This window comes from Podarcis erhardii, assembly GCF_964252035.2.
Source record: "Podarcis erhardii genome assembly, chromosome: 8".
NCBI classification, from domain to species: domain Eukaryota; kingdom Metazoa; phylum Chordata; class Lepidosauria; order Squamata; family Lacertidae; genus Podarcis; species Podarcis erhardii.
Window position 1 is genome coordinate 34,881,119 of NC_138499.1, and position 19,522 is coordinate 34,900,640.

The 19,522-nt window shown below is 40.8% G+C and overlaps 2 protein-coding genes across 7 annotated transcripts in view; one reads left to right on the plus strand and one right to left on the minus strand.

Moving 5' to 3' along the window:
• The window catches only part of LOC309348687 (uncharacterized protein C8orf34 homolog), an 82,617-nt gene extending 69,222 nt beyond the window's left edge, over window positions 1-13,395 (minus strand). Inside the window, exon 1 of one of the 3 annotated variants that reach the window (XM_081874323.1) lies at window positions 12,984-13,392. In XM_081874323.1, the coding sequence (XP_081730449.1) occupies window positions 12,984-13,052 (69 nt within the window). In that variant the 5' untranslated portion in view covers window positions 13,053-13,392. Of the gene's footprint in view, window positions 1-12,695; window positions 12,772-12,983 lie in introns of those variants that run through there. The other 2 variants (XM_081874322.1, XM_081874324.1) reach the window with 2 other exon arrangements.
• The window catches only part of LOC309348980 (uncharacterized protein), a gene marked incomplete at its 5' end in the record, with an annotated part of 78,490 nt that continues 71,888 nt past the window's right edge, over window positions 12,921-19,522 (plus strand). For 2 of the 4 annotated variants that reach the window (XR_014159602.1, XR_014159603.1), the window contains 2 exons: window positions 12,921-13,016; window positions 18,998-19,057. Coding sequence is in view for 2 of the 4 variants with exons in the window: in XM_081874819.1 (XP_081730945.1) it covers window positions 13,321-13,652; window positions 18,998-19,057 (392 nt within the window). Of the gene's footprint in view, window positions 13,017-13,320; window positions 13,653-18,997; window positions 19,058-19,522 lie in introns of those variants that run through there. The other 2 variants (XM_081874819.1, XM_081874820.1) reach the window with 1 other exon arrangement.

Below are 19,522 nucleotides of genomic sequence, written 5' to 3' on the forward strand. Positions count from 1 at the left end.
TCAAACCTTGTCCGGAAGTGATCTATCCATGATGACAGTGTTACAATCGCACACACCCAACTACGGAACCATACCCAATACACTCTGGGAAAGAATCAGAACAGGAATGTAACCTGCAGCATGTGTTGGGCTAGTGATGTATGAAAACAGCCACATGATTCTCACTGCAGGCACGAAGTCCCAATTTGATCCTATCAAGACAGCCTCGGAATATATGTCCTACAATAAAATCACTTCACTTAGGGAGTTCCCCTATACCATCCCTAAGACTGTCTCTGTCAATTCTGACAGGAAGGCAGTTAGGCAGTGGGGTGGGTGATACACCAACAAGTTATCTGTTCAGTTTCCCCAGCTAAACACCAGGTACAAACCCCCAGGTGCACTGGCTTCCTGACAAGAGACATAATTTTTGTAAATGGCAGCAACTCCACCACAGCCCTTCAGCCTATATTAGTGCTTCACAAAGTATCCAGTCACTGATTTCCATCAGTATTTTTTCCTGCCTCACAGAAATATTTACTGCTTGATCTTATAACCCATGACACCAGTATAGTAATCTTTCTATCTGGTTTTATACTTACAGCGGGGCCATATCACATAAACAATTGTTATGCTTGCAAATGCTCTCCCTTACAGATCCACAATGCGATGTAAAGGCCACTATAATGCATTATTGTGTTTTTAAAAAGAAGCATTGTGGGTTGTAGAGGATTTATGCAGCTTCTTCTCAAAAACAATCTTCTCAGAAGTTCTTCAAAAACCAGCAACCTAATTTACTTGGAAGTAAGTCCCACTGAGTTCAATGACACTGATTTCATTAGTTAAGTGGATTGAGTCTAAGTGGATATAGGATTGAGCCATTTCATGAACAAAAAAGAAATATTAAGCTTATGGCTTCTATAAGCTAATTAAAAAATTACCACAGGGATAGTCCCCTCCCTGTGTCTCTCACACACATTTTGTTTCCAAAAAATAATCACAGATGCAAGTGATAAACCAAGAAAGACTTAAAATGTAAATTGTTTCAGAACTGAATTGCACATTAGAAATAAAACCTCATTAATCCTACAATAAGAAAACCAATAGCAATTCAGGTGAATATTGCAGACTTCTCCTCTTTAAGTGTTTCATTGATTTCCATTTTCATGAGGTTAAAAAAAGCCAACTATCCTTTTAAAAATTCAGGTCCTACTCATTCAGTGAATAGGAGGTTAGGAAGACAGAGAGGCATGGTAAAAATAAGATGTCCTGGATTCTGCCTGCCATCTTCTTGTATCTCAGCCTTAAATACGTTTGTTCAAATCCAAAACTATTATACAATATATGCACAGGGCCTATTGCAGCAATAAAACTGCTAGCACATTTGCAAAGCTAAGCAGGGTCCGATATGGATTCAAATTGGATGGGAGATTGCATGATGAGATTCCTGTATTGCAGGGAGTTGGACTTAGATGACCCTTGGGGTCCTTTCCAACTCTACAATTCTATTTTATGATTCTATGACCTCTGTGTGAACAGGGCTGCTTCAATTATGGGAACTAAATCCCAGGAAGCTGCCTTATATTAAGTCATAACTGTAACGGTACCCCTGACCATTAGACCCAGTCACGGACGACTCTGGGGTTGCGGTGCTCATCTCACTCTATAGGCCGAGGGAGCCGGCATTTGTCCGCAGACAGCTTCCGGGTCATGTGGTCAGCATGAGTAAGCCACTTCTGGAGAACCATAGCAGCACACGGAAACGCCGTTTACCTTCCTGCCTGAGCGGTACCTACTTATCTACTTGCGCTTGATGTGCTTTCGAACTGCTAGGTGAGCAGGAGCTGGGACTGAGCAATGGGAGCTCACCCCATCATGGGGATTCGAACCACCAACCTTCTGATCGGCAAACCCTAGGCTCTGTGGTTTAGACCACAGCGCCCATACCATTGCTCTATCTAACTCAGTATATTGCGCACACCGAACCAGCTCACACCTAATGCTAAACCATGGTCTAGTGGTATGTACATGATTTTCTGTGACAGTGAGTGAGTGCTGCAACCTCCTCTTACCCCTGGCTAGGAGAAGTTTTGCTTTACATGGTTCCTGGCTTCTTGTTATACACAAAGCAATACTAGTTTAAAACTAATTTCAGCATCATAACCTATGATGTGAAATTGCTTTGCAATTGGTTAAAGAGTGTCTTAAAACAAGATTCCTGGTTTAAATCCAGGAACTGGTTGAAGTGAAACTGAATTGTGGCTTATTTGCCTTCTCAGCAGACTGGGACGACTAGAAAGGAGAGAGGAGCATTCAGATATGTTCCCGCACAGAATGCTAAATCAAGGTTTAGTGGCATAGGCTTTCCAGTGGTTTAGACAAATATCTTTCCTAGCCCTGCTAGGAAATGCCAAAGATTGAACCTAGAACTTGTCATGCAAAGCATAAACTCTATACTTGCTACAGCTCCTTCCTTCGCTGTGAGTACACAGTACATCCTTGATACAGAATATTCCTCAATGCTGAAGCGAACACAGCAGCTCTCACATAAATGGTAGTTTATGCACCAACACCAAAGGTACTGGATCAAAGCTACTGCGTGCAGATGATTTCTACAGATTGCTTCCACACAGGTGGAAACTTCAGCCTAAGTTGATACTGTTTTATTTATACATTGGAATGCTTAAGTAAATATTTTAATTTAAAACACACAAATCCCATTATGAATAAAAGCTTGATCAGATATTCTTGATTTATTGCCACGATTCTTGGTTTATTGCAGACTTCATGCAAACTGTATGAAGTTGCAGGGAGCTAAGCTGCAAAGGCAGGAAAGCTTAGCACCTTCACCTTGTGATTTATGTATTATTGGACAAAACAGACACACACACACACAGAGAGAGAGAGAGAGAGAGAGAGAGAGAGAGAGAGAGAGCGCGCAATCAATATGGGCAGTCTTAAGCATATACCTGCTAGCCTAGCAATGCAAATTCTGCTGGCGAAAAGGTGGATGGCCTGATTTCTATAGAGGTGCTGAGTGAGCAGCTTCCTTCAATAATACCCCTAGGTTCATCTTGATTCTAAGTATACTTCTGAAATATAAAATGCACTATACCAGTATTAAAAAAGAGGATTTAGAAGCCTTGCTTCACCCCAATCCAAAATATATATGAAATAGAAAACAGCAACATCAAATCTCTTCAGCACTAAAAACTGCTGCAGTAGAAAATTTAGCTGTGTGCGCTGTTTTCTCCTGTGATTGCACAAAGCCTTTTTAGATACTGTCTCTTTTTTTAAAAAAAGCAACAACTAAAAGCTCTGTTTTTAAGAACGTACACCTTAACACAAAACATGGTACAAGTCAACACTGCAAAATGCCTTAGTGGTTTTAAATATATATATATATATATATATATATATATATATATATATATATATATATATTATTTTGAACTATAGCAACAATTCCCCTTTATGCTAGCCCTGATGAGTTATTTACCGTATTTATGTGCCATACAGCCTGTTTTTGTTGTTTTAAGTTATTCCAATTCCTTTAATTGTTATGATTGTTTTATTTTGTTCTCTGAATGTTTTTAGCTGCTTTGAACACTCTTATATTGAAAAGGCAGCATATAAGTCATTTTCATTAATAAACAGAATGTTACCTTTCTTAACAAGTTCAGGTAAGCTGCCAGTACAGCCTATTGCCAAGGAAAAAATACTGTGATACATGCTCACATATTTATTGACTATAAAGTAAGCCCACAACTTACACACATTTAACTTGTGTGCATTCAGCTATATGCGTGTGGTAAAAAAATTAAAAGGGGGCAGAATTCTGGGGGAAATTACTTTGGCAATCCCCTCCACCATTGAACCCAATGTGTTTTGAATATACACAATTTTGGCTTTAGCTGCAAACTCCAGAATGTAACCCTTGCATAAATTGTGGGCTTACTGTATCTTAAAATGTTGCACAGTTTACTAAGAAGACATTATGCTGCAGCCCTATGCATATTTATTTACACATCAGTAAACCCTACTGGACTCAGCGGGATTTAAGGCCAAACTAGAAATTACTAGAAATGTGTGCTTATTTCAAAAAAATACAAATAGTAGCCATGGGAAGATGTGTATATATGTGCATAATAATTACTGAGGACTTAGCTACATTAGTAAAAATGCATTAGAACACAGTGACACCAGATGGCGCTGTAGAGCTGATATTGCAACTCAATGATATTTTTAATTGTGAGATTTACAACCTTTTTTTGCAGAGCATTTTCCTAACCCTCCAAAAATCAAAGAAGAAAGGAGCCACAAATCTGACTTAATAGCACAGTATTTGGAAGTAAACTGCAACCAGATCAGGCTTACTTCTGAGCAGGCATGATTAGGCTCCGACTGCCACAATAGGATTTTTAGATACCACATTTTTCCGTGTATAAGACGCCCCCTATTTGGGGGGACTAAAAATTAAGAAAATGCACTATGCACTATCCATGTATAAGACCCCTTATTTTAAACTTCAAACATTTAGGAAAAAATATAGTCTTATACACGGAAAAATACGGTATATACAGATTTGAATTCCTGACTTTGAGCATGACTAGAATGCATAGTTTTCATTACCATATGGGGAAACTCTAATATTAGACTGTTACCCAAAAGCCAAAGCCTGTAGCCTTAGAATGACATGGAAATTCATTTTCAGAGAGATGTGAGATACTATTTCATATCAGCAGAACCTACATTTCATCAAGGATCTATACAGCAGGGAATCTGTAGTCAAAACTAATTATATTGATTTAGCAATCAGGAAAGATCATTGCAGACAAAATTACTGATCTCAGTCATAATTCCCGTTTCCCACAGGTGAGGAAATCTGCTTTTTCACAGGACGTAATCACAAACACAAATCTGCCAGGTTAACTATTTGACAGATGTATAGCTTTGTGAAATATTATCCTAAGAACTACTGGAACGAAAGTATGTATTTTCATTGCTTCATGTCATTTTGATACACTGTGTTTTGTTATTCCAGCCTATGACTGAGGGCATCTTAACTTCAAACTAGTAGCTCTAGTCACCATCACCCATAAGCAAATGCAACATGTGAACCAAATCAGTGACCACAGATATAATGGGGGGGGGGTATTTGATACTGTTTTAAGCATTCTGCCTCCATGTCGCAGTTTTTCCAGCTTCCAGCTGGAGGAAAATGTACAACATGGTTACCCTGACCAGAATGAACATCAGGATATTCTTTGTACTACAGGCAATTTTGGAGACAGGACAAAAAAAGAATGAAGTGAATCAGATTGTGGAGATTATGCAAATGTAGGTAGGCTTGGACACTTTCTTTGTAGAAATGATGACACATGAGAAACTGTGGAGCATGGATTTCGAATTGGGATAGAAACCACAGAGTATGTCTCTGTTCCACACTTTGAGTATCAAGGATGTCTGTGCATTTAAAAAGGTTTTTCACATATCTAAACATCTGCATGCATATTGGGACCCAAAACCATAGCAGGGGCCCCAGAAATATGTTCATGACTATATATATGTAGTCAATATGTTACATGTTTGCCATGAGAAACAGTGGTGTACGCACATGGAACACATTTGCTGTGTAAAATTAGGACTGCCACCAGAACCCCACGTCTCGGAAACAAGCTGTGCCCATGCTGCCCAACTTCCAGTCATCATTACATCATTACAATGAATATGCCACGTGATTAACGCTTCATGCGTACTCTCTAAGTGTCCCCACAGATGGTTTTATCCATTCTCTATGGCATACAACATTTCCCCCTGATAATGGGAACAGGTTCTGATTCTGCAGTTTCCTTGTAGCATGCATGCATCACTTTCATGTTAAGTCAAGGAGGAATATGCAATCTCTTCTCACGCCCCCCATAAGGTTTAAAAGACTATGCGTGCGCATGACTATGAGAACCCAAACATTGTGAGGAGACACCCCAGATTCAAGAGAAAATAGACAAGCAGTGAGCCAGAACCATGCCACAACAAAGTATTGTACAGACCAGACCTCAAAAAAGGGCAAGAAATCAAGGTGTAACACACATCATTAAGAATGGGGCATTTTACACAGGTGACAAAACTGATATAATACAAAATGTTGTGGGAAGAACATGTACAGTCTAGACTTCTATTTATGCCCCCCCCAAAAATGTAGCTCAAAATGGTTACAGCCATAAGAAAGCCCTCCAAATAACACTTTTTAGCTCACAAACGCTGGTTTAACACTTAAAAAACAAATTCTTCAGCCAGTATAAAAGATTAGGGAAATAGTCTTCATAACATTTTTAAAAAGTTTGCACAGATTTGAAAGTCCCTTCGAGTAAGGAAAATGAACCCTGTCACTTTTGTTTAGTGATTCCTGGAATAGTGATCCTAAATGCACTTGCAGCAAAAGGACAGTCCAAGAAAGAACTTGGTGTCTGAAAGAGCTCATTGTGTGATTATATAATACATAATCAGTAAAAGTGAAGCGCAGTAAAAAAAAAAGGGGGGGACCCTAATTCTAAACATCAATCAAGCCTCTGATTAGGGAATCCAGGTTAGGATGTATGGCCAAAATGCCCAAATCTATAAGGCACATGTAAAAACTGACAGACACATATGCCGGGGCACAGCTTTGCTACTATTTACCTCTCAAAATAAACATTCATTCTGAATTTTTCCTTCCTGAAAAGCCCCTTGTCATCTTCTACTCTGCTTTTCTTAGTTACAGGTCCTCTATACTGCCATTAAATCAGATTTCTGACTCCTTTTTTTCTTTGATTTTTGTAGGGGTAAGGAAGACAAAACTTATCAGAGTTCTCCATCAGGTTGGAAACCACACATGTAGATTTCCCAGAATGCCCCCTTCTGAGGCATCCCCCAACCCCCAGAATAATAATAATAGGGCCATCTACCATCAACCGTGTGAGGAAGATTTCAGGAGAGAGGGAGGCAGGCAAAGACCACTTCAGAGCATGATCCTGCTGGACTTCCCAACCACAAGATCATTCTAACCAGTGCTACTTTTCCAGAAGCTTACCCAGGGTCCATGTTTCCTTTTAGAAATGAGGCACACTGGAGACTGCGGTGTCTTTAGGATATATGGTTTATTTACACATATATACTTATATCCTTAATACCCTAAAAGTCTTGCTTCTCCCATAGCCACAGCCTTGGATACAAACACAAATCAGATAGGCGGGGTATAAATATTATTATTATTATTATTATTATTATTATTATTATTAACTTAGGCATGCCTCTGACTCCCTGGCTTCCTAGCCTGCTGCTTGCTTCCAGCTCTCTTAACACTCAACTCTGCCCTTTGTCTTTCTACCAGTAAGTTGAGGGAAGAGCACTCATCCATTTGTTGTCTGGCACAGGGCTACTTCCTTTGTTACCCTAAGGGCCCATATTTGAGGACCATTACCAAGATACTTGTCTGCTTATTTCCACAATTAGAATCTTTGCTTAGATTTTACCACTTGCTGGATACAGGAATTAGAAGGGGCTCAGGCATACAGCCTATTCCTCCCCCCCCCCATAACAGTACCCAATGTGAGCCTAATGTCAGTAGTCATGGGATGGAGCTGCCCTCCCAGCACTGGTGTTGCTACCACTATTATATCCATGCAACCCCTACCTTGCCGCCACCCGAACACCTTCCAGGTAAGCAGCAGGGACACCAATGTTTGGAGGGTGGCTCCACCCCACCCCCCACTAATGCCTACTGCAACCTTTAAAATGCATAAATAAACACATTGATCACAAACATTACATAGCATTTTCTGACAAAACTAGGGCCAGTCAGTAAGAATAAGAAATTATCCTTGAGGACAAAAATTCAGAATCGTGTTTGGAACAAACTTTACCACTGCTTTGCAGGTTATGGTGTTTTAAAAGAAAAATACCACCCCCATGAAAAATCAATTTCAGCCAATACACTAGTAAAATTAAGAATGTGTTTTACCAGCTATCCAGCTATTTCTTGGACGTATTATGGAAAGAAATTATCTTTAAACCCTGTATTTTTCATCTTTACTAAAGTGCATTTGTATTGCCCTGATGGCCAGGTTCGTTTGGGGTAGCTTAGCGCAGATTTCCTTTCTACACCATGCAATTAAATATATGTTGTTTGCAGTTTAGAATGTACTTTGTACTTTAATTAGATGCAGGAAAAGCATTGTTAATATAAGCTCACCATGAACATTTTGAATAAACTGACACTCATTAATGAGTCAGCTGGCAAACAAGCTTGCACACTACAGTATCCTTGTTCTAGTACATATTAAAAGTAAGAAAAGGCATAAGATTTCCTGTGAAACAAGCACAAAGGGTAGGTGGGGAGCCAGAATTAAAAATATGATAATCAAAAAATGTATTTTTCTTACCAATGTATTGTGTTTCCTTTCTACAATAATAGCTAATATTAACTTCTATTAAATTTTTATTATTTCTTAAAATGCTGCCACCTTATCAAATTTGGGGTATTATTTTTTTAAAAAATCATGCTGCATTATATTATGCATAGCCATTTTTAAATATTTCTCTAAAACAGACTGCGGCATTTTGAGTGTCTCAGAGAAAAAATAGCATTCAAAAGCTTGAATCTCAGTTCCATTTCAGTAGGTAAGATCTGAATATATATTTTTGTTATCTGCAAAAAGAATCTGATCTTTGCCATTTTCAAAACTTGCAATATTTTTAGAACATGTATCTTCAAACACTTTGGGGTATTTGTTCTATATCACAATCCTAGACATACCTACTCAGAAGTAAAAAATAATAAAAAATTTAAAAAATGTCCAGTAGCACCTTAGAGACCAACTAAGTTTGTTCTGGGTATAATCTTTCGTGTGTGTGTGCACCACTCGAACTTTTAATTCACTAACAGAAGTCAATAACCATATCTGCTCTTTTACAGAAATCAATGGTATTTCCCCTAAACATAACTACATTTCTCATGATGCATTTTTGGCTTAGTCTTCTCCTCAGGAAGACGATAAACACTAGTTTGGTGAGCCACAGAAACCAACTAACTAAAAATGTTGTTATGAAGCCAAAGTTGGCAAAATCAAAACCGAAATAAATATGAACCTTGGGGGTGGGGAGGTAATAGCTGTACTTTCTAGAGAAGGAGGTGCTGAAGAGAACATGTTTGAGGGTTCCCACTATACAGCCATCTTATGAGCCCCCTCCTAAATCAGTAGCCTCACCCCAGCAGACTTACCTACTGCTGGACTGGAGATGGCAGGCTATAGTGGGCAGCTGTGAACTGCCTACCATTTTAGTTAACCACAATATCCATGAACTAGAATCACTCTGGGGCATCTGCAAAATCAAAATCATCACCACCACATACAATTAAAATGGCTCTCAAACCCAGCTGCCTGGCCCAGAGGGCCATATTAAAAGTGGTAACATGTTTGGAGTCTATAAAGGAATGTTTTGAAGACCATTCATGATTCTATGAAACACTTCATAGAAGTGGAATAGTGCAGTGGTTACGGATCTGGGCCAGCAACAACCTGGTTAAATCTCAAATCACAGCACAATCCTAGCCCTGACTACTTAGTACTAAGCCCTATTGAATTCAATAGGGCTTTGCCAGGTAAGTGGAATTAGGATTGCTGCCTTAACACTGAACATGAAGACAGTTTAGAAGCTGCAACTAGTGAAGAATATCTCTGGTTGGACACATATTATGCTGGCCTTGAAAGATCTGAACTGAGTGCCAATTAGCTACTGAGTCCAATTTAAGGTGCTTACGTTGACACAGTAAGTCCTAAACAACCAGAGGCCCAGATTTCTGAAGGCGTTTCTCTTGCCACATTGACCTACCCAGTTGTTAAGTTCAGCTGTGGAGTCCCTGCTGGTGCTATTGCCACCCTCAGTTGTGATGGCACATCACGAGAGGCCTTTATCTGCGGTAGCCTCCAGGTTGTGGAATGATCTCCCCATCTTGCACCATCAATGTATGCTTTGCTACTCTTTAACCAAGACTTTGATGGAGTGGATGTCCTCCCTCTTCGTGCACTGCTGCTCTGTGCTGCTGTTTTGTTCTTTTGATTTTGTTTTTGTGCTTTTATTTTATTATATTAATGTAGATTGCACTCATTTTAATTGCGGTATTTTTGCAACCTGCCCTGGGGTCCATTTGGTGAAGGACAAACTATAAGAACAAATAATAAACAAATGCCTAGGCTCCTCTTACTAAGAAAATGCCAGACTGGTCAAAATCCAGTAGGCTACAAATATTCAGTTATGTTGAATTAGTGTGCTCAAGACCCAGAAGCCACACAGAATTCACACCAACTATTAAGTCCTCTATATAAGTGGCTAATGAATGTGGCAAAGATATATAATGTACTACTGTTTTATACTTCTCTAAATTGAGTATATTTATTTGTTAGTGTTGTGCTCCTATTTTCCACAAGTTACATAATGCTTTGTTCTGTCATTCCAGAGCAGCCTTTCTCAACCACAAGTCCTCAGGTGTTGGACTACAACTCCCATCATTCCTAGCAAGCAGGGCTAGTGGACAGGGATAATAGAAGTTGTAGTTCAGGAAGGGGGAGGGCGGAGGTTGAAAAAGGCTGCTCCAGAGGGTGGGACCCAAATCAACAAATTATAAGGGGACTTCAACTAAACATTAGGAAGAACTTCTGCTTGGTACGAGCTATTTGGCAAATGGAACAGGCTGCCTCGGAATGTGGTTGAATCCCTTCATTAGATGTTTTTAAGCAAAGGCTGGGTGATAAGCTATCAGAGATGCTTAAAACAGTGGATTTCCTGCAATAAATAGCAGGGTGCTTGGACTAAGTGACCTTTGATGTCCCCTCCAGCTCAATTATTATTTGCCTACATTCACAAAGACCAAATAGACTTAAGTAGGTATGATTTCCCTGACATAAAAAAAATAGAGATTATTCTACCATCTGATTCCCTAACGGTCCACTAGAAGTATGTCAACATAACATTTTGAGGGAGAAATGTGAATAAAACTTAAATATTAAAACTATTTGACACCTCTTGTAAAGGTTAACAAAGAAATTGAAGTTGCAGTTGGGAACTGGACACTTCTTTAATCCTCAGCCACTATATTCTTTAGAAGTACCACTTCATTTCACAATATGCACAATATTACAATGAGTACATTTTTCATTACAGCTTGGCAGTAGTTTCCTGGCAGTTTGGTAAAATGGTTTTGGGATAAATATGTTAGTTTTTTTAATTCTTCATACATAAGTATAAGACCAAGGCTTGTGTCACAAAAAAATTTAATGGTAAAAAAATGAATACAGTACTAAAAGCATAATGGCTTTAAAATGTTACAGGAAAATTTGGCCAGCCCTTTCTTTATAGATGTTTATATCAAAGCAAAAGCTATACAGAGAAATGCTGCAACCTGTGGAGAATAATTGCAAATGCAGAAGGACATAAAGAAATAAAGCCTTAAAATGCTCCAATGGGATGGGTCACTTTTATAACTTATCTTCTCTTTTTAAAAAAATCTGCTTTGTGCTTCCAGTAAATCCTGAATTAATCTCTCGCGTGGTATTTTTGTTTCAGATCAGTCAAAAGAAGATAATAGCTCTGGTGTTATCTATGCTGGCGTGCGCAGCATGCTTAAGTCCTCAGCTATCCTCTGGTTTGCTCTCAGAGCACAGCAATGCTGCTTTTGCATTATATCCTGAAGCAAACACTCCCATGTGCTGAGTCTGCATGTGGAGCCCTCACCAGTCCCCCTGTCCAGTGAGACTCTAGAACACTTTCCATCCCTCACATTGACATGACAGGGAGGGTGAAGCACAGCAGCCTCGGGCTGCCTTCCGATGCTGGGCAGTGCAAAGTCACTCTCTGACCCTGTGCCCTGGCAACTAAGAGGACACTTTCTGCCCTGGATTTGCCCGCACAGAGCCAGGCAGTAATCCACAAAAGGCTGGACTATATGCACAGCCTAAAGGTGACAGATGATTCCAACTCAGTCCAGTTTTGCTGACTCTCAGCAAGCGCAGTGACAGGAAAAAATAATCAAGGAATGCCTTCAAAGGAACCGACTGTACCTCTCTACACACGTGACTGTTCAGTTTTAGTGTTTGAAATGTTAGACCCATATAAAGAGAAGAGGAAGGAGAGTTGCAAAGAGAGATGTGTAAGTGCTAATATATACACAGGAAGCACATGCAACAGAGGACATATATGCAGGCAAAGGAGCTCGGTAAAAAATAAAATAAAACTACCGTATGTAGGATGAAAGAATTCATATCAGTGGGAAAGACAAAAAAAGAGGACAGATCAAATACAGAACATGTGGATTAATAGCAAGAGAACAGTAAAAGGCAGGAGAAACTGTGCACATATATATGGATGCAGTTAAGCAAAGAGGTAGCATTAACAGCCTGCCAGAAAGAGAAAAGGTGCAAGAAGGTTGCCTGAGTCACTGGTGAGCAGGGCTTCTTTTTTGCCTTAACAGGTGCACACCAGGAGGAGTGTGTATGTAGGGAGGAGAGAAGTTGCTCTTGGTATGAGATGCTCCTTCTGGGCAATTCTCAAAAGAACAGGAGCACGACCCTAAACTGAAAACGGGCGGGGGCGAAGGGAGAGTTTGGAACAGAGGAAAACGAAGAGCGTGTGCGAGAGAGGGAAACAGGAGGCACAGGTGAATTCTCTGAGGTGAAGCATACCTGCATGCAACCTGCAGAGAGGTGTACACACACACACACACACGTTAGCAAGTAGTCCCGCGGGCGGGCGCTCGGCCCTCAGACCGGTCCCTCACTTGTTCCTGGTGTGCCTCACAATTTCAACTGAAGGCGAGGCTGAAAGTTAACTCGGCGTGACCCGCGGCGCGCGTTTGCCCAGGGGGGTGGCGCGCGCGCAGGGCGGCTGCTGCTGCTGCTGCTGCTGCTGCCGAAAGGAGCCGAGCGCCCCGGGCTCGGGGCAAGCCAGCCGGTGGCCCGAAGCCGCCTTACCTCGAATAGGGGCCCGATCTTGTTCTTCTCCAGGTAGGCTTGAATCCTGTTCTGCTGGTGAGACGCCATCAGATTCAGCTGCCGCCCGGGGCGAGGGGCTGGCGTGGCCGGGTTGTTGTTGCTGCTGCTGCTTCTTCAGCGACTCCCGAGGTCCCCTTTTGCTCTGAAGCACAAAGAGGAGGGAGGGAGGGAGGGAGGGAGGAGCCGGCGGGACAGAGACGGAGAGACGGCGTGGAGAGGTCCGGCGGACGGCGCCAACTCGCCTCCCTAGAAGCCAGCCCGCGCGTCAGAGCCGAGCCCAGTTGCGAGGCGGGAAAAGGCTGGGGTCTCTCCCTCCATGGAGCGCCGGGTGCTTGGAGGGAGGCGGCGGGAGCAGCCCTTGCGCGAGCGCTCGCTGCCTGGCTGCTCGACAGACCCTCGCTCCTTGGTTACAGGGAGCGGAGGAGCCGCGGCTCCTGCTGAAGCCGCCTCGCCAAGCTTCGCCTCCCTAGCGACAGCGCCTCTCGCAAAGCCAATGGCAACGGCGCTGCTCTTTCCCAAGCGCGGCCAGACGGGGGAGCCGCTTCCCTCGCAAAGGAGGAAAGCCGTTTCCGAGGCGGCGTGGCGTCTCCCGCCCCCGGTGGAAAAATGGGGGGAAGCCACGGAGGGGCTGCGGGAAGAGGGCGCGCGGTGGGATGGCATGCACGGAGGAGGGCGCTTCCGAGTCTAAAACGCGTGCTCAGTGTCACTTGTGAAAACGCTTCGGACTCCAGAAACACAAACCATGATACCCTCAAGTTCCAACACGCGTGTTGTTTTTTTATTCTCTACAGCCCTTTTGGCCGTTGCAGACAACCCCGGGGAAGCATGGAGGGACGAACATCCCCCCTCATATTCAATCTGAATCTTATTTTTTTTATTTTGCCTATTTTGGAGGTTCTCAGATACTGAGGAGGGGTAGAAATTTTGGAGAACTGTGCAACTGCCGTAACAGTCCGTGAAGATGCATCTTCTTTAAATATTAATAATAGTCTTTAAGAGATCCATGTTACTTTATTTCCCATAAATAATCACCTGTCCTCAACCATTTGCGCCACAGGGTCTTTTCAGGAGTACATGACATTTCCCCCACAACTGAAGCACACAGCCCCAATAGGAATGTTTAATAGCCCTTCTGGAATACGCTGACATGAGTCCCCTGTCACACCTGAAGGGGCTGCCATCAATCACGCTACTCCATTAAAAAGTCACTCCCAAGGACTATTCAAGTGTGTGGGCCTAAAACCTTTAGGGCACGGGTGGGCAAGGTACACAGTCCCTCCTGAAGAATATGATGGGGGCCACATGTCAGTTATGGGGTGGGGTCAAAGGGAAAGGGGGATGGAACAATGAATGCAACTCTTAACTTTGTAAAGTCAATTCCAGCTACGCAAAGAGGTTTCTACACCCGTCCAGGTGAGCAAGAGGCAGTTTCACAGTTTCAGCACAGAAAAAGTACTCAAGGAGGGTGCTGTTAAGTTGTGGGTGAACATATCAGACAACACAGCGATTCTTTAAACAGCTCTTGTTTATTCACAGGCCAGAACAGAACTGAACTGAAGGGTTCAGTCAGCCTGCTTATATAGAGCTCCAGTACAACGTAACTGTAACAATTTTCTAAAACTATCCAATCACTGAACGTCACTTTCAATCCCTTATTTGCATAACTATCTACAGTATCCCCCTGCTGGCCCAGGGTGAGAACTTCAATACATATCAGGTGCAGAGGAAGAACATTCAGGATTGTGGCCTGGAGAGCGGATGTGCTGCCCACATAATACTGAGGGCTGGATAGAGAGGCCTGGGAAGCTATGTTCAGCCCCCTGGGATTCTCTACCCTAGCTTTTAAGGCTGGGGCTTTGGCAGAGGTGGCCAGTAATATTTTGACTTTGTAGGGCTGCAGTTTTTAACCTTGCCCCTTTCCTCACAATAGGACTTGCACAGCACTTAAGAAAGTGCCATTACACAGGTACAGAGTTTAATTATCTCCTGCTCTTCCTCTAAAAAAGAGAATCAGTTATTATTATTATTTTCAGCACATCCATGGACAGGAAAAGAGCTTCCATGTAAGAGGACCTAAATATGGTTTTCAGGCAAGATTGACTCTATATTTCTCACTTAGAAATTAAGCCATACTGTATCAGTTTTTGAATTCATGTATTGTTTACACCTACGAATCTGTTGCTGTGCTGAAAAACTAAGCACATAAAATATTAGGAACACTTGCTTCTAGTTGTATGCAGTTTTCCTTGCACCCATAATCTACTTAACTACAGTATTTAATATCCAGAACACTTTTTTCCTCTAAATTAAAATAAGAAAGTATTCCAATCAGTAAACCACAAAAAGGAAACAACTGTTGTTTCATTTGAGTCAGGACACATCAGAGCGCATCAGAAAATATTTGCAATGCATAGCTGCCCTGCAAATGTGCAGTAATAATCTCAGCTCGTGAGTAGAGTTCATTACCCCAGACTAATCATAATCAACCTTTTCTTGTCTGAGATTTGGGATAATATTTTCCAAATGCTAAACTAAACCATAAAAAACCTCCTCAAAGTAGGGAACTTCTTGTTGCTTTTCTGGCTTTCAGAGAAACAACACTGAACGTTCTCAGAATCAGTGTATGAATCTTATGCTAATGCCACCACACAGAGCTGTTTTTGAAGCAGTCGGGACTCATCCCATGGCTGTGCTGGACACGCCTCAGACGGAGTAAGAGCTTTCCCAATAGGACAGACTTTCCACCAGCCCACTTTGTCACATCCTTTTTCTTCTTAGACACATATGAGGGAGATCTCTTTGCATTGATATACTTTTGATTAGGATTGGCTGAGTGGTCCAGAGAACTGATTAGTCAAGGGAACCGGAGGTTGGCGGAAATGCCTCTATAGTCCAAAGGAAGTATATAATGTGTGTGGAAGAGGAAAGAGTGTGTGGCTTTGAAAGTTTGAGGAACACCTTTTTTTTAATTGCTTGACATTTTTGGGAGGAGGTCTGTGCCCCAGTAGTTCTAGTGAACCAGTACCCACTGGGCAATTGGTATAGGTTTTTTAATAATAATAATAATAATAATAATAATAATAATAATAATAATGACAACAACAACAACAACACAACACAATCTCATTGAGTTCAGTGGGGCTTACTTTCAGGTACATGTATTTGGGATTGCAGCCTTAAGGTACCATCCAAACCCACATCCTCTTCTCAACTGGCAGAGCCACCTCCACAGCTCAGCCATTCAAGGTGATGGAAAGAGGAGAAGGGGCAGAACAATTTGGCCAGATCCATGTGCCAGTTCAATACTGGCACACTGATTGGATCTGGATTGGGCCTGATGCCATCAGTGGATCCCAGGCTGACTCATCTCCACTCTTGGAACATGAGTGGAAGTGAGGGATTGGTTCCAATGAAGTGATGCTTGCATCACTCTATTGGTGGGATTCTGGCTCAGCCAGCAAAGCTGAATGGGGCAGCACCTCTGTTCAATCTAAAACCCCCATAACCAGGTCTAAGAGGTGTTTGGGTTGCTCTGTTAGGGTTGGAACCAGATTTCCAGTGCAGTCCTAATATCTACTCACAAGTGAGTCCTGTTGAATTCAGTGGGGCTCACATCAAGGTAAGTGGGGTTAGGATTTCATGCTTAGAGTCCCATTGATTTCAGTTAGTAAGCTATAAGCATAAAGTCTGGATTCAACTCTTAGTGTATTAAATGGATTTTAGTTCTTGCAACCTTTGAAGCTTCTAAGTTGATTGAGAGTAGAGTCTTGAGAGTACTCTTGAAAACCCAATATTCTGTCTACTGAATTACATGAGCTCTTAAACCCATTTTGTTGTGTTTTCATAAGTTGTGCCTATTCTGATAATGTCTATAGAGTTTCAGAAGTGTCTCGTGCATCTTTGAACTGTGTGATACATTTAAAAATACTGAGGACTCGCCATTTCCGTTTATGGGGCTATAATGAACCCTCAGTCATCACAGGAAAATCAGAACTGGATTTAAAGACTTGCGTGCCTAATAAAATACGTGTTCTGCAGAAAGAATTGATTGTGTAAGCACTAGAAGAAAAAGAAATTGAAGTGATAATTTGGCTTTCTGCAAAGGACACAAATATGAAGTGCCAAGTCATTCTATTCTGATTACAAGTTGATCCATATGCTATGTATGGAACTTCTTTTTCCAGTTTCATCTGAGTATCTGAAACATATTTCATTGTATCAAGTTCAATTGCTGTAAGTAATGTAAGCAGACAATAAGGAATTCTAAAAAGAGTTTGAGGAGAATGTTGCTAAAACATAAAGACAAACAATGAAAAGGTTTTTAAATACAATGGATGTGTGGGATACATTATTTGTCTTTTATTGAAAATTCCCTGCGTTCTTACAGAACTCTCCAACTTTGCTATATCTTGAAAGATCAATGTTCCAAAAGGCATTTGTTAATACAAATTACTTCAGATTATAGATTGGAGTAAACTTGCAATACAAAAAAGGTCCTCAAACAGAATTCTGAAATGACCATAACTTTCTGTTCCTTTGTCAAGGTTGATGTCATGGAGAATTGCCCAGATTAAACCCTTAATCAAAGCCCATTCTTTCTCATCCAATCAAGTGTGTTCATAAATGAAACATATTGAAGCCTTCCAAACATAACTAAGATAAATGGATTGACTCCTGCCTCTTAGTCTTTTCCAAATACAGAGTTGGAAGGATCAGAAAAATATGGTAGAAGTTTTTAGATATGAAACAAAAACCCCAGTATATTCCATGGCTGATCCATTAGGTCACATCATTATGAATCAATAAAATGGATTCACATAGCACATTGCATTCAAAACTATTGGTTGTGGGCAGAGCAAACCTGCTCCATATTAAAAAAATATATAGCAGTTTGAGAGAGCTTAGAGAAGATATTATGACTCTTTCCAAATTATATAGTTCTTCATAAATTAGTGAGACTTATTTCCAGATTTTTAAAGACCAGGATCTTTAGCTTTCATTTCTAGTCTCTCTTGATACCCTTCCAGCAATAAATGCTAGAAATATCAAAGAACAAGAAGATGGGGGCAAAATGGTCCCTTTATTGAAGGTGGGGTGAACTATTGGCTCAAAGGTACATTTCCCATTCAGTTTACTGAATTCACTACAGAATTGAGGCTTGGAATAGCTCTGCTAAACTTTATAGGGAGTATTTACTCTAGCCATTTGGAGCTGTTACTAAGTAAGTACCAGAGTTCGAGGTTTCAGCCCCCATTCCCCATGCAGAACCACAAAAGTTCATCTTGCATGGTTCTACATGAAGATTGGAGGCTGAAATTTGGACCTTTGGTTTTTACATGGTAGTAACCCAGCCATCTGCATGGAGCAAATTCATACCACCTATTAAGCCACTAGAGGGGGCATGTGTACAGTTACACATTCCTGTCTACAAAATACAGTATTAGAAACTTACCATAATCAAGCATTCTGCCTTGACCAACTTTAGCTCTTGTGTTTCTCCTTATAGCAGGCCACAATTCAGAACTGCACTGCATAATTGAAACCTGTGATGTGAGGGACTTTTTTTGTTTAGTAAGGGAATACTCTATTTATGCAGAATATATATAGACATTGATATTTTCGGGTAAAGAAGAAAATGAAAATTTCCTGTGCATACATTACCTATGATCATGCTCTAGTTCTACAGAAATAATAACTGACCCATTTTAGAAATGCTTAATTGTTCACTTAATTGTGCTAGTAGTACACAGCCTTGAAAAATGAATAGTGAGTATTCAAGGCTCAGCTTGCAGATTATTCAGAAATATATTACTTCAGAGTTTGCTATTTTTTTCCACATCAGATCACATTACAATTCTATGTGCTAGCAAATAAGTGTTTATAATGAAATACTTAATTTGGACACTAGTGTATCATAACACAAAAGTAATCTGCCAGGATTTTAAACTGGTCTTTGTTCTTTTCACTGATTGATAACTCATTCTATCCCAAAGGTTCAAGAGGAGCTCCCCTGCCCCAGTTCACGTGCCAATGCAGATCAGAAGTTCCTGCAGGTACTATTTCATTTTTTTTTAATGCTACAATTACTAATTGCATGAATATTCTATACCTCTTTTTCCCCTTAAGAGTGTAAGAATTATTGCCAATGGCTTTCTTGCTGGTTTCATTTTATTTGTACCAATAAAGCAGAATGTGGATTAATTACTGTTTTAACAAGGTTTGAGAATTGGAATTAATTATTAGTTCTTTGCAGGCAGATTTCATAGCAACATGATACACAGTTTCTAATAAATTTAGAATGAAGTCAGCTTTTATGTTTTTTTACTGAGGCACTCTATTTAGTCAGCCCATCTGGCAGAGTTCAGAGTTGTATGTCAGTCTCCCTAATAAAGAATGAAAAAGTTGAGTTTCTCCTCAATTCTATTTTCCCTGCTGAACTCGGGCATGTATGTTTTATTGCTTCACGAAGGTCTCTTGCTCAGTTTTAAAGTACTTCATTTATATCATGAATGGGGAAC